General features: G+C 44.3%; 1 protein-coding gene across 6 annotated transcripts in view; it reads right to left on the bottom strand.

Annotated features, from left to right (window-relative positions):
- Positions 1 to 225: 225 nt before the first annotated feature.
- Positions 226 to 15,168, bottom strand: part of DLGAP1 (DLG associated protein 1) — a 328,621-nt gene continuing 313,678 nt past the window's right edge. For all 6 annotated transcript variants that reach the window (XM_059895182.1, XM_059895179.1, XM_059895183.1 and 3 more), the window contains 3 exons: positions 7,833 to 7,924; positions 3,331 to 3,483; positions 226 to 573 (listed from right to left, as the gene is read on the bottom strand). In XM_059895182.1, coding sequence (XP_059751165.1) covers positions 364 to 573; positions 3,331 to 3,483; positions 7,833 to 7,924 — 455 coding nt within the window. In that variant the 3' untranslated portion in view covers positions 226 to 363. The remainder of the gene's footprint in view (positions 574 to 3,330; positions 3,484 to 7,832; positions 7,925 to 15,168) is intronic.

Here is a 15,168-nt window from a genome sequence, read left to right as displayed (position 1 = left end):
CGGTGACAGGGTGTGTGATTTCTGAGGTTGGAAATCAAGCGTTCCATCTGCTTGCCCAAATAGGAAGCGTGTCGGGGAAATCAGGGGGATCGGAGCCCTAGTTTCCTAGTTTCTTTCGGGTGGAAGTCCGCGAGGTCCCGAGGGGACCCCCCCCGGGGACCCCCCCCGCCCCCGCCCCGGGATCCTGGATTTCTGAGATACCCTATGGTTCGATATTGCTGGAATCTAGGGACAGACAAGCTCGAGAGAACGGAGGATGGCGGGTGACCTAGAGGGGCCGCGTCTACACGGGTGGGCGGGCCAAGAAGGCGAAGGGCGGGCGCCGGGGAGGAGGCGGGCGGGGGCGCGCGGCGGCCGGGGGCCTCAGAGCCGGGTCTGCGCCTCGGGGATGTAGATCTCGATGCTCTCGGCGCTCTCGGTGGCCGAGTTCTGGCGGACGGACGCGGCGCGCTTGGCGGCCATCAGGCGCTTGCGGGCCTCCTGGCGCTGCGAGCTCTCCAGCGAGCGCTCCCGGATCAGCGGCGCGGGGCCCTTCGCCGGCTTCTTGGGCACTGGAGGAGGGGCCCTTCGCTCCTGATCAAAGCAGAAGGTTCAGGACATTACACAGCTTCTCAGGACAAGCTTGGGAAAAACTGGGATAGGTCAGTAGTTAGCACACTTTTTTTTTTTTTTTTTTAAAGCCTAAGGGTGGTTAGGTTAGTTCTGATCTGCACACTGTATATACATATATTTACATGTATAGATATGTATATATTTTTTTCTTCATTATTCTGGCTTGCGTATTCAAAAGATGCAGGGGGAAAAATATACCGGTAAGTTTAAGGCCAAGGGTAAAGCTGGATGGCAGAACTAGGTCTCTCCAAGGGAAGGATGTGGGTATTTAAAATGCCCCCCGCCTGCTGAAAGGCTGCGGCTCCCAGCACATTTACTGCGGTTTTTCTCTGGAGGCTCCAGACTGTTCCGGGTGCCAGAGATGGGAAAGGGTGGCAGCGGGCGCGTCTTAGAACTCTGCATCCCCCCTAAGGAGGGAGGCGGCGGGTGCGAGCTCGGTTCAGAGTTTAAAAGCCTCCCCGCCCTCTCCTCGGGCCCACCCAAACCTAAACAACCAAACGAGGAAGAAGATTGTAAGCCTGCGTTCGTTTAGCTTTGCTGATGCCACAGTGAGTTACACGCGTTTGCACATCACACACAAACACACAGCAATGTACTGGGCAGGGTCACCCTGGAGGGAGGACTTGGACAGTTCCTTACCCACGGGGTTAGTGCAGTCAGCTCCTAAAACATCCTGCTGGACCGTCACGCCTTAGGGACCTCGGAGCGACTGTGGCGGCCCAGAAGGCAATTCCATCACAGGGACAGACACTGTGCCATGAAAACTGAACACAAGACTGAAAGAGTTCACCCCCCTAGCAGCAGCAAACTAGAAAACGGGTGGCTATTTTTAAATGCCGCTGCAAAAACAAAAGCCGTTCATCACTTGGGCTAGAAAAAGAAGTACAGTGGGAAAGAAGGGAACCTAAACCACAAAGGATTTTTAGGAAAAAGACGGTGAGTTTTCAGGCGGCAAAAAGGTCCACGTGAATCTGATGATTTCATTTTTTAATAAAATACCCTAAATTCTCATAAAACTAAATGTGAAAAGTTTCTTAAATTAGGGATTCCATGATTCTCCAAAGGGCGTTCTCTGTGTTCCTCCTTCCTTGCCTGGGTGAAGCGCCTAGTTAACTTATTGCACTGGAGTTGCCCGCCGGCTGTTTAAGGTGGAGTCTTGTGTGGATAAAAAAGGGAAGCACAGAGTGCAAACCATATTCCACCAAATCTGATTGTCTTGTTCATTGTTCCCCTTCCAGTTCATGGGGTGATGCAAAGCTCTGATCACAGACAACGTGCATGAAGATTTAGAAATCAAGTTAACTAATGATTTACTGTGTCAATAGGTTACATATATCAATTCTTAGCTTCACTCCTTTTGGACGTTTAAAATCTTCATTGTTGGGTAACTCAGTAGATATTTTTGCAAGTATGAATGTTGGAAACTTTTTAGTCGTATTTTCCTTTCCTTGCACATTTTATTTTTTTAACTATAATTTTTAAAAATCCATGAGTGAGAAATTAGATGGATCAGCTCTAGAAACTCAGTTACCAGTATGTGTGTACATCTGTAGTGTTTTCTTAAAATCAGACCAATTTAAAAGCTTATTTAGCAGACAGTTTTAAACCCAGATTAAAGAAAACTAGATTGAGTGCAAATGTTTGGCTCCCTCAGCGAGAGGCCACACAGACATCAATGGTACTTTGATGCTTCGCACCAAAACCCCACAGGTGGATGGTGACAGAATTAGAGATGAGCGACAGTGACGAGAGCGGTGGCCCCTTTGATTATGCACTGGCTGTTGGCACTGGATTTCTCCTGGGAGCCCATGGACTCCAAGAACCCTGGTATTATAATGGGCAGCAGCAGAATGGATTGGACTGCTGCTCGCTCTCTGATAGGTGAAGGGATCAGAAAAGGGCATCACAAGTATAGCTGTGCCTAATATTTAGAAGTTGAATCTCTCAGAGACATCTGACCTCAGGCCATAGGAAAGCAAAGGGTTAAAAAAGTCATGCATGCCTGGCCAGCCTAGGGAGGTGGACATTGGATACCTGGGCAAGCCTGGTGGACCCGCCATAATCAAATGTGAAAATTGCCATTTATTAATTCAAGTAAAAGAATTTGAGTCTTTATTTCTAAGCTCTTGCATGAGGAACCCAGTGAGCAATATTCCCCAAGGCAAATCAACCAATAGTAAAACTCTTAAAAAAATCCCAACATTTATGATTACTGTGAAACTTTACGGTGTGTATATTTTTAGACTTGAACAACAGTGGTTTCTTTATTACTATATTTATGAAATGATTATCAAAGTCGGTTAGTTTGCAGGGCTTCCTATTTTCTCGGAAACACATTCTAGGGGTGTAAGGAAGTTGAACTCTTGCTGTATGTAATCATGCACGGAAGATGTCATTTATTTTAGTTTAAAAAGCAAAATGGAGGCAGTTCCTTCCAGTGACTAAAATGGTTTAACTTAAAGTTTAATTAACAAAAAAAAGCCACATTCCCATTTTCCAATTCACAAAGACAGGTTTTTCTTTAAAAATATGCCTGAAACATATTACAGATAATATCCCAAATGATTACTATGTAAACATTGTCATTACAATGAAATTAATATGATATCAGCTCCATTTCACATTGTAAACAGCAAGACTGAAAGCAGAAGCCTATTTAGACTGTCCAGTGTTTGTGCAGGTTTTTAAATGAACCATACAAAATCTACATTGTTCTACCTTCTTGTCAAGAGGATCCATCTGTTTCCAATTATTGGCCTTTAACTGATGAAGTTCATCAAATTTCATACTAATATTTTCTATGGACAACTGCAGCATGTCCCAGAACCCTGCCAAATCCTGGGAGGTGGGCCTTGGATGAGCATTGGGATTCTGTATAAGAGAAAGAAAAACATTCACGGTTTAGAGGTGATGATCTAGTACAATAAGCACAGGACCAAGGTGGCATTTTCAAATATTTCAAATAACGCAAGGAGGATGAGTTCCTTTTGGTTTTCAGATAGGAGAGAAAAGTGAGGCTATAGATGGCCCTTTTATTTATTTATTTTATATTTTATATGTATATATGTCTTATATACATATTCACCTTTATTAAGGACTAATTGACAAATAAACTGCAAAATATTTAGAGTGTACAACGTGATGATTTGATATATACACACATTGTGAAAGGACTCCCCCATTGAGTTAAGTAACACATCATCACCACATGTATTTATCTTTTTGTGTGTGTGAGAACATTTATGTTCTACTCTCTTGGCGAAGCCCAGTTATATAATACACTGCTATCAACTATAGTCACCATGTTCTCATTAGATCTTCAGACCTTATTCATTTTATAGCTGAAAATCTGTACCATGTTACCAACCTCTCCCTATTTCCCCCACACCCAAGCCCCTGGCAACCACGTTTATACTCTCTCTTTCTATGAGTTTGGTTTTTAAAAAAAGATTCCACTGCAAATTATAAGTTTATACACTTATCTTGTACACATTTGAGTCAGTGATTCTCAATGTCAAAGTAAAATTCTTCTTTTGTTACTATAACATCCATCAGTACGCTATGGCAGGGAGTCTAAACATTTGAAAAATCCCAGAATGTATGATCTATGACAAGATGCATTTAAAGCTATATTTAAATGAAAATACCTTCTTGCAAAAAAAAAAAAAAATACAGTGTATTGGTACTAGAGTCAGTATTCAACTCCATGCCATCCAATATACTCAGAGAACATATAAGGAATCTAAAGTAAGATTCATTTTAATACTCATGTTGAGTGAAAATACTAGGGCAAACAAGTGATAAGTAATAAAAGAACTGGATTTTCAAAGTACTGTGTGTTTAACAATTAAGATATCTCTAATGTAGGAAGTCATTTTATCATATAAGTACTTGAACAAAATCATTTGGAAACGAATTAGTTTTAAATTGACCATAACGTAACACGGCAAATGTGAGAACACTTGTCTATACATACACATAGATGTCTGTAGTGACCCATTTGCTAGATAATATTAAACATCCTTTGGTTTGTGGATTGAGTTTCTTTGCCCTCATTCACATATCCCTGACAAGTACTAGAAAGTACGAACCACTCATTTATATGGTCTGAGACAGGAAAAACACAACTAAAGACTGAAGGTGTTGTGTTCATCGTTGGTTACTACCTGCAACAGTAGCTAAAGGCATTCATGGGCAGATGGGTGGGACTCCCATTTGCCAAAAGTTTCTAGCAGGGGTCCGTTTTGGTTACCTCTGGGAATCTGGGCAATTGGAAAGACTGTGAAGTCTCATGCCCTATAATAACTGGAGGCCAGTTCGTACTTTTAAAACCAACCCTATGAGAATATCATCAGAATTTCAGGAAGCGCAACGTTGGTGACCATCAAAGTTAATAAGTTGGAAAGAACGTTTTAGCCCTTTCATGGACTGGCATTATTGGTCTGGCTTCAAAATAAATACAAATAAAGAATATATTTATAAACTTACACTTTAAAAACTACCCATAGATCATTGGAATAAGTAAGTTCTAAAATTTGTAAGTATTTGGGTCAGTGTTAAACTCTATTCTAATGACATCTGAATTAACAAGAGGGTTTCTCTGTAGTACTTTGATTTAGTAAACTAAAAAGAAAGTTTCTTAATATCTAGGTTCAGAATAGACAGATAATAGCTTTGACAAAGTACTTGTCAAATGGAGTTTTATGATCTCGCAATATATTTCCTTATCTTATTGGTAACTAAAAGCTAAATTGCTCATACTTTGAAGTTCACCAAAGTCTTTTAGGTCACAAGCTCTGTTGGTTAAACTGTTTTAGTGCATCAGTAGATGAAATGATAGAGGTCGTTTAACTTTGTAACACGGGCAATTTGTTCCTTTCCCACCAAGACTCTCTTTGCTGCCACATCATCCAGAGGATGGATGGGGAAGCAGAGAGAAAGAGCCTGGGCGCTCAGCCAGTCTCCGAATCAGAGGCTCCTGTGACATCCCAGCACAGAAGGAGATGCACAACCCGCTTCAGTCTGAACCAGGCCACTTGGAGGTCAGAGGTGGTAGAGGTTGAGAAGGATAAGGAGGGCCAGGTCCCTGGGTTGACTTTTGTTGCAATCCATTTATTCTATGCCTGAGAGTCAAGTAGGAGACAAGGTGCAAGTGTTTTCAGGTGTCCTCCTCAGAGTAAGAACTCAAGCAAGGAGAGCTGGGCCTGGTTGTGACCAATCTCCGTGCTGCTTTTATGCAGCTTTGTAGACCTAAGTGGTGCCATCACCAGGCCACCGTGCTTCCTGCTGCAGAGGAGATGGAGCTGAGCGATCAGGGTGAGGAGGGGACTCAAATCCTGGGGGGGATTTACAGGGATTGAAGTCAAACACACTGGGATTTGAACCTTGGCTCTGCCTTTTACCATACAGCCCTAGCAAGTCACTGAGCTCTTCCAGGCCCGTTTTCCTCAACTGTAAAACCGTCATAAGAATAATGTCACCGGGCTTCCCTGGTGGGGCAGTGGTTGAGAATCCGCCTGCCAATGCAGGGGACACGGGTTCGAGCCCTGGTCTGGGAGGATCCCACATGCCGCGGAGCAACTGGGCCCGTGAGCCACAATTACTGAGCCTGCGCATCTGGAGCCTGTGCTCCACAACAAGAGAGGCCGCGATAGTGAGAGGCCCGCGCACCGCAATGAAGAGTGGCCTCCGCTCGCCGCAACTAGAGAAAGCCCTCGCACAGAAACGAAGACCCAACACAGCCAAAAATGGATAAATAAATAAATTAAAAAAAAAAAAAAAAAAAAAAAAAAAGAATAATGTCACCATATTCTCCAGACCGTTGCTTTGAGGATTTAACCAGATCATAAACTTAAAAGCTCTGAGGACACGGTGCGCTTCTCCTCCTCCTTCTATAATTCTTTTCAAAGGTGTGCTGTGTTTGCCCTGTAGGGTGTACTTATTGGTCTCCACCTGTGTCTTCTGGCCAGTTTGAGAAATATGGCTTTATATGAACTTTTTTACATTTAAAGAGCAAAGAGTCATATTAATTAAGATCTGTGACACATCCACAAGTTTACAGATTAGCAGGAATTCTGTACCTTGCATGTAGTGAAGCTCAATAAGATATTGGTTGAATCACTTATCAATACATCTACTGATATATATTAGCTCATAATTCAGAATAGAATTTCTGAGAAGGTGAAAGAAGGGTCAGGTAATTTTTGCTGAGGGAGGAGAAAACAAACTATAGATGTCAGGGGTGGGGGTGAGGAGGAAGGAAAGGATAGCCCCAAGGGGAGGGTTCAAAAAGAAAAGCCTGGTGAAGAGGGACGGAGAGCACCAACTTTTGCAGGCTTTATATCTGCTCTTGGTTGAGCCCTGTCTAGATAAATTCCATTCAGTCTGTATTTGTCCTTGTTAACAAGATGTGGTTAGAACTCTAAAATCATAGTTTGGGTCAATCAGATTGCAAATGATTCGTGTTTTTAACCTTCCAGGAGATAAATGAGTTGCTTTTCATTTTCTTTATTTAGATCCAACTTGATCATTAATTGACCAATAAAAGCTATTTTTGTGGAATGACACTTGTAGAGATGGTAGCATTAAAAAAAAATTCTGTGAGGAAGCTCTTGCCCTTGTATTTTGCTGGTAATTTTTTTAAATGTTGTTGATGCTAGTATTGGTTTTGTCTCTTTATTCTGGTTTATTTTGTTTCTGTATGTCCAAGAAGGATGAATGATTCATTGGTCTCAGGGAGATCAAATCTATACTTTATGACACCTTCCACTTTCGATTCTTGAATTAAAACAGAGACCTCTGATAAGAAAATAGGCCCTGATGGCCATTTCAGAAAGAAACTCATTATCGAAAATGATTTTTTTGCTGTAATATTATTTTTTACGTATCAGTCTGCTCCATAGTTTGGTAAGAATAATGAAATCAGAAGGCCAGGAAAATGGAAAGTCTTCAGTTACCGAAAAAAAAAAAGGCTGGGGGGGGGGGGGGAATGGAGTTTTAACTTGATTGGATCCTTTCTTCAAAGATTACTTAAGTATAACATAAATATTTTTAATTTTAAGAAAAGCAGGAAATACATGATTCATCAGAAAACTCTCTATTCCAGGTAAGAGAGTCCGATGGGCTCTGACTCGGTTCTACTTTAGTTGGACCGGTCTTGACAACAGGTTCGTCTCGTGGTACTAGCAGGGAAAATGGTAGTGATGGGTAAGGGTACCTACCAGGTTTTCTTCACACAGTTCTCTGAACTGGTAGAATTTCTGGGCCATAAGAAGTTGGGCACTGCCAACTGCGGTTCGGATTTTCCCTAGAACTGAAAAAAGCAAACAGACAAGAAGTTTACACGTGATGTCTCATTGCTGAGACTTAGTCTGGTAAAGCAAAGAGGAAGTTATGCTGTAGTAATTAGGGAAAACGATATGCACACCGCACGCGCGCACACGCACACAGCCCGGTCGTGGCCGTTGCTCTGCGGTCCATGGAACAGACGGTCCTGGGTGAAAGCAGAAAACCAACCTGGAGAAAACCACATGCTCATCATGCATCTTTCTTAGGAATAACGGAGTTTTCCATCACAGCCCTGGATGTTACCAGGAAAGGAGGCAAATAGTTCTGCTTTTTTTTTTGTTTTTTTTTCCTTTTACTGCAAGGATGAATTTCAAGTGTTTACCAGTACAGTTATGGATTTATTTGTGTCAACAGTCATGGTCTGCTAGCTTGTTTTTCTAATCCGAGTCCAAACACAAGAAAAGCAGCCCTAACTTGGAGCGGGGAATCTCGTGGCACTCACCATATCCCATCCATAGCCTTCATTATTTTTCCGGAGTTCAGCCACTGGTACTGTCAGGAAAGAGCCATGGCCAGTTGCAAGATTGTCTAAGGAGTGAACATTGTCAGCCCGTTGCCTAGGGGACGCCAGCACCGCCCCTGCTTTTCCACTCCATGGACCAACGTTATTGTTCATAGAGGTTTAATTCCCTGTGCACTGTGCTGAAAGTCCTCCCCGTTGCAAGCTACTTCTTGCCTCCGGTGCAGTCGACGGGGAGAACCTTTCAGCGGACGGGCGAGCTGAGCAGAAAGGAGCCTCGGCCCCAGCATCCCGGGCATACCGAGCTCCGCGTTATCCCAGAGGCGCTCCCTACGCCGGTGGGGTCCCGGCAGCTGCGCGGCTGGAGCCCGGCCACCCGGCACTGGGTACCGCGCAGGAAGGAAGGGGAGACGGCGCCCACAGAGAAAGCCAGAGCGGGGGAGCCTCCGAGGGGGGCTTGCCCGCTTGGAGATCTTCACAGGGAGAGATTTTATGGGACTGAAGCAATGTTTTTGCTGCTGTAGTTTTGTTCTGAATTTACCGAGCCTGAGACTCGGAGTGGAATTAGATCTCCCTTTCCTGACCTCATTCCCCACAAAGACTGAGAAGACAACGAAAAGCAACTTCATTTTGGGGTTTGTAGTCATCTGCTCCTCTGTTGAAGGCTGCCAGGCTGGATAACGATTTCGGCTGCCCACGCCCTGGGCACTACCCAAATATTTCAGCCTTCCCGCACATGTGACCAGGGCATCTCTGAACTCTAGAAGTCACCAGTCACACCAGAGCTGAAGTGCAGAGATTACCTCCCCAGGGATAGCGGGGGTCCCCCTTGAGAGCCACCAGGCAGCAATTTTTCAGGCCTAGGAGTTGACTTTTTTTCAATCTGCTTGTAAAATCTTTGGGGATGATTACCTTTTCCTCTTTAACAGATCAATCACTTGTCTGAGGTCTCCCTCCTTTTCTCAACACCCCAAAGCAGAAAAGACAGCACAGGGCACCACAGAAGTTAAGAGTACTGGCCCTGACTGGCCAAGAATCCTTGCTGGAACACTTCCTAGCCACTGCCCTGGACAAGTCACCTAATCTCTGTTTTCTTATATGTAAAATGGGGCTAAGGGTACCTACTTACTGGCAGGGTTGTTGTGAAGGTTAAAAGCGGCAATGTGTGTGAATTGCTTAGGACTGGATCTGATTATACAGCAAGTGCTCAATAAATGTTTATTATTGAGGACCAGGACTCCACACTTCCTCTGTGGGTGTGCGACTGTGGGCCCCACACTTGCTCTGCCCAAAAGAGAAGAGAAAAAAAAAAAAAAAACAAAGTCTGGATTATTCACAGGCAACCAGTACCCTTGGTTGTCTGGGACAGGTATGTGCTTTGGAGGACCTGTCCCAGATCAGTGAGAGACACATCGGAAGGTGCACTTCCTAAGTGAACACAAGGCTTTAGGCAAACTCTGAGGTTTCTGGAGACCTCTCTGAATGATCTTGCTGAAGGGCAGGACTGTGACACCAGCAAATCTCAGAATGATTCCTGAAAGCTTAGAACTAGAACCCAGGTCTCCAATCAGCTGCCTGGGATTGCACAGCTCCTGGGGACTGTGAGAGAAACTTGAGGTATCCGGATACACCTCAACAGTTTGAGCTAATGGTTCTCAATGACACCCAGATACCTGAGCTCTGTAATGGACCGCATAACAAGATGACATGCATATGACAGTGATTCTCAAATGAGGGGAAAGCCCTGCTCCAAACAATCATTTGGGCAACACCCAACCATGTAGGTAGGGGCTAACTCGGATGTCTTCTTGGAAGTTAAGCAAGGGACATGTTCACTCAGCATGGTCTGGTGAGAGCAAAAACACCGGGAATGGAGTTGGGGCCCTTCTGTTTTTCAGGTTTTTACCATCATGTTCCTTGAATGGAAATTCTCTGCTGGCTCCAGGATTACTTGCATTTCTAGTGTCTGAGAGATGACCTTTCCTAGGCCCAGGGTGGGGAGATGAGGATTTGTCTCCATGAACCAGGAGGGCTTGGGACAAGCAGACGATTACCCCTACTTCCTTGCCCTCCACGCTTTCTTTTCCAGAGAACTAAAAACTCACTTTGATCTTAAGAAAGCTCTAATAAAGTTTTTTTTAGTTTAGTTTTTCCATTAGACACTCACTTGGTGGGTGAAATAACTCTTTTCTTCTGAAGGTAAAATTCATATTTGTTACATAGGCTTTGAGGAAGTAAGAAAACAAAGTAAATGGTAAACTCCAATGGAAGTAAAAAGTAGAAAAAAAAAAAAGGCTGAAGGTTGGTAAAGAAATGAGATAAAGGGCTTCCCTGGTGGTGCAGTGGTTAAGTGCTGATTCAGGAGACACGGGTTAGAGCCATGGTCCGGGAAGATCCCACATGCCGCAGAGCAACTAAGCCCGTGCGCCACAACTACTGAGCCTGTGCTCTAGAGCCTGCAAGCCACAGCTACTGAGCCCATGTGCTGCAACTACTGAAGCCCACACGCATAGAGCCCCTGCTCCGCAACAAGAGAAGCCACCGCAATGAGAAGCCCGCGCACCACAATGAAGAGTAGCCCCTGCTCGCCGCAACTAGAGAAAGCCCACGCGCAGCAACAAAGACCCAACTCAGCCAAAAATAAATAAATAAATAAATAAATAAATAAATAAATAAATAAAAGAAATGAGATTAAGAAGAAAGAAGAATCTGAATGTCATTTTGAAACTACTCTAAAAATGTTCCATACCAGCCTTCAGCAGGGTGGAAAGAAAAGTACTTCTCTCAGGGATGCTAGGAAAAGAAGAATAAGGGAGCAAAAGTAAATGAGATATTCAGGCTGCCCCGGTGGGCCTTTCCTATGCATATAACAGCCCAACCTGGTGAAAGAAAGTTCCAGAAGAGGCCTAGGTACAGGACATCTTCCCAGGGTGTTAGCCTTGCATCTCACTATTTTACTGTATGTGGTGGCAATTAACTTCTCAGGGGCTGGGTTGGCCCTCAAAACCAAAGCCAAAAAAGTCAAAGGAGCCTGAAAGGACTTGTGGGATCTACACAAAAGCTGGTGCAGGGACAGTCCCTGTGGGTTCTGGGAATTCATTGATTTACTCAGCAAATATTGAATAAGGGCATATGATGTGCCAGGCTGTGCTGCATGGATGTGACACGGTGATGAGGACAAAGTCTTGCCCTTGTGGATTCCATTCTGGTGAGGGGACATGGGGGAGATGGACGTCAGAAATAGAAACATAGCTATACGTGTTTGGGATCTGCTAGATCACTTGGATTGGGATGGATGGGACGAAGTATGATTGGGCCAAAGGACAGTGAATTCTTTAAATGGTGATCAGAGAACTTTCAGTTCTCTTGGCCTCTCTCCTTAAAAAATGAAAATAAGCAAAGAACAACAACAACAAAAGTGGTTTGTGTTGGTATCAGTTGCAATATGAAATTGGCTCTGGACTAAACTGTTATAGTAATCATCATTTGAAAATGTCACTGTTTTTTATTTTGGAAAAAAGTTAAAATACATGAAAGTACAAAAAGGGCAAGAGAGCAAACATCCATGGATGTGCTCTCCCTCAAAGGATTGAATGTTAATTTTTTTCAAATTTGCTTCTGAACTTCTTCTTCTTTCTTTTTTTCCCCTCTCTCCCTCTCCAGTGAAAGGAAGGCCTCTGGATAAAGTATTTGTTCTCTACTTCTGTCCCCTTTGCCTCCCTCCCTAAAGGAAACCACTAGACCAGACAACCAACATCCCAGTCCCACCCCTGAGTTTATGAAGGTGTCTCCTTTGGTCCTAGAAAGGTGACAGCTAAGGGCCTTCTTTTTTTTTTTTTTTTTTTTTTTTTTAAATTTTTTTTTTTTAATAGGTTTACTTATTTATTTATTTATTTATTTACTTTTGGCTGTGTTGGGTCTTCGTTTCTGTGCGAGGGCTCTCTATTTGCGGCAAGTGGGGGCCACTCTTCATCGCGGTGCGCGGGCCTCTCACCATCTCAGCCTCTCTTGTTGAGGAGCACAGGCTCCAGACGCGCAGGCTCAGCAATTGTGGCTCACGGGCCCAGCTGCTCCGCGGCACGTGGGATCCTCCCAGACCAGGGATCGAACCCGTGTCCCCCGCATTGGCAGGCAGATTCCCAACCACTGCGCCACCAGGGAAGCCCATAAGGGCCTTCTTGAGAGCAAAGGAGAGTGTTAGATTGGGGTGACCCCTCAAGCACAGCTGAGACCCCACGGCCTAGAATGGGCAGTTTAAGGCTCTGTCCATCCAGGAGGAAGATGTGCCTCTGGGGTTTCCTTTAGTTGGTTTTTTCTCACACTCTGGTCCACACAGTCTTTCCAGATTGTTCCATCCAAATGTAGTTAATAGTTTTTACCATCCACTTCCCTTAGGGCCCATTCCCTGCCTCTTCCAGAATAATAATCTCTGCTGTATCACCCCAGGCATGCCATTTAACCATGATTTATTCCATCTATTTGTATCACATGTAATCACAGAATAGGCCTTGTCTTGCTTTGCCGTTCTTTGCATGTAGGGAAGCCTGGTTTCCCTGCATGCCTAAAAGAACCCTGATGGTGAATTTTTTAGGTTCCTTTCTCCCTTTCCTTTCCTCCCAGCTCCTGTGTTAGTCTATCCCCCAGTGGGACTACAGAACAACAACCCAAAACGCTGTTGAACTGAATTCCTTCTATGTAAGAAGTGGGCATCTCTTTACTAACTCCCCCACTTATAAGCCTAGAGACCTCTCATCCCACGATGAATGGGTGGCTCTGGGGGATCATAGCAGAGAGGACAGGCCTGGGTTAGTTCACCACACAAAGCCAGGAAGATCGGAAAGGCCATCACTGTTTGGTTTTTGCAAAAACCTGCCTATTTATATTACTATTACCTTGTATTTCAAAGCACTTTCTTTTGCCCTACCCAAGTACGTGGGGAGTTTCTTGCCTTTTGGGAGGTCTGATGTCTTCTGCCAGCGTTCAGTGGGTGTTCTGTAGGAGCAGTTCCACGTGTAGATGTATTTGTAATGTATCTGTGGGAAGGAAGGTGATCTCCGCGTCTTACTCTTCCGCCATCTTGCCCAGACCCCTCAAAGCACTTTCACACGCACATCTAATGTGATCCTCACAGGACCCCGTGGGGCAGGGCCAATGTCATCATTTTAGTTGAGAAAAGCTGGGCTCAAAGTATGAAGTACCTTCCCTGGGGCCCTGGTCCAGCTGTGCCCTTTTCCCTCAACACTTACTGAGAACTGGTTCTGAATCTACTCAACTGAAGGCCTCTGAGGGTGATTTCTTTCCTTTATCCACACTTTCTAGCCACGGCCAGTGGAGAGAAGGGGGGCAGCTGTAACCAGTCAGTGGGGGAATTTGCAGAAGTTCGGCAAGTCTGATCCCTGTCCTACATCAGGGCAGGAGGGCAAAGCACGTCTACCGAAAATGATTGTCGCACAAAGAAATCTCAGTCATGAAAAGAATGCAGGAACCAGGGATCACTTGAAAGAGATGGCGGGTGTAAGGTTCAAGTTTTGGTTTTTCTTTGAAAGACTATGCATCGTAATGAGAAGCAGAGAAAGACAAAATAGTCTTTTATGAAAACTACGATTTAAAATTTCCTCGCTACATTCAATCAAAAACACAGACATCTAGAAAAGAGCACATCCCCTCCTTCCCACTGACCCCCACAGGGTACCATTTTTATTTGGGGAACAAGGAGGTGGTATAAAAGGCACAGGAGTGAAGGGAATGAACAGTTTCTCTCAAGTGTTCAGTGGTAGCCGAGTAAAACAAAGGCCATCTCCTCTGGGGACGCGTCTGACTTTTTGCTGAGTCAAAACCCTTATTTTATATCCGTAGGCCTAGCTCCCTATCTCTGCCATCACGATCTGTGTGGTTGAATCTGTTTGTCACAAGACTTTCAGGATCAAGGGATTCCTGGCCATGAAACAAAAGCAGAATCATCCCCTTCCCCAGTGGATTTGGATAAAAACGTAATAAAATCTGGTCCAGCTCCAATCGGAGACACTGGATGAGACTGAGCTGGGTCTACAAGGACCCGCATGGGAGATGATGCACATATTTATACTGTATCAAAGGCACCAGCATCTTACCATGTCAAGCTGAAAATATCCCCACTATCTAGACAGTTGGAGGTGTTTTATTGGGAAAATGATTTTTTTCTTTGTTTCTACGTTTCTGCGTGAGTAGGTTGGTTCAGGAATAAATATGTGTGACCCTTTGTTTGAAAAAAATATCCTTAAGCATAACTAACATACACATTGAATGTTCCAGGAAGGGTTAGGCCTCTAGAGCTGACAAGCCAGAAGCACTGGTTGCTTTGACTGCTTCCATTTCTTACAGACTATGCCGGCTCCACCATCAGCAATGTTAGGCCTCCGAAACAGAGCAGAACAGACATATTTTTTTATATCTTCAACCTGGACACTACCTATCAATACAAAGGAGTCCGTCTGGCTGTCCCACCAGTGGTGAAGCTTCTACAGTGGGCAGGCTGGGTGGAACACGTCCCAGGCCCTGCCGCCTACACCTAATTCACCTGGTCTGCTTCCTTTCCTGTCTAACTTCCTCTCTGTGTAACATACAAGGAAGAGACTAGGCACTGGAGTCAGAAATACCACTTATCAGCTGCGGATCTTGGGAGAATTTATTGTACTCTCAGACTCTGTTTTCTTTGTCTGTCAAGCGATCATAATACTATCTTCATAGGATTGCTGATTATTTAATGAAAT

This window comes from Balaenoptera ricei, chromosome 14, assembly GCF_028023285.1.
Source record: "Balaenoptera ricei isolate mBalRic1 chromosome 14, mBalRic1.hap2, whole genome shotgun sequence".
Taxonomy (NCBI): Eukaryota; Metazoa; Chordata; class Mammalia; order Artiodactyla; family Balaenopteridae; genus Balaenoptera; species Balaenoptera ricei.
Note: the sequence above shows the minus strand (reverse complement) of the source record. Positions and strands in the feature narration are given on the sequence as shown.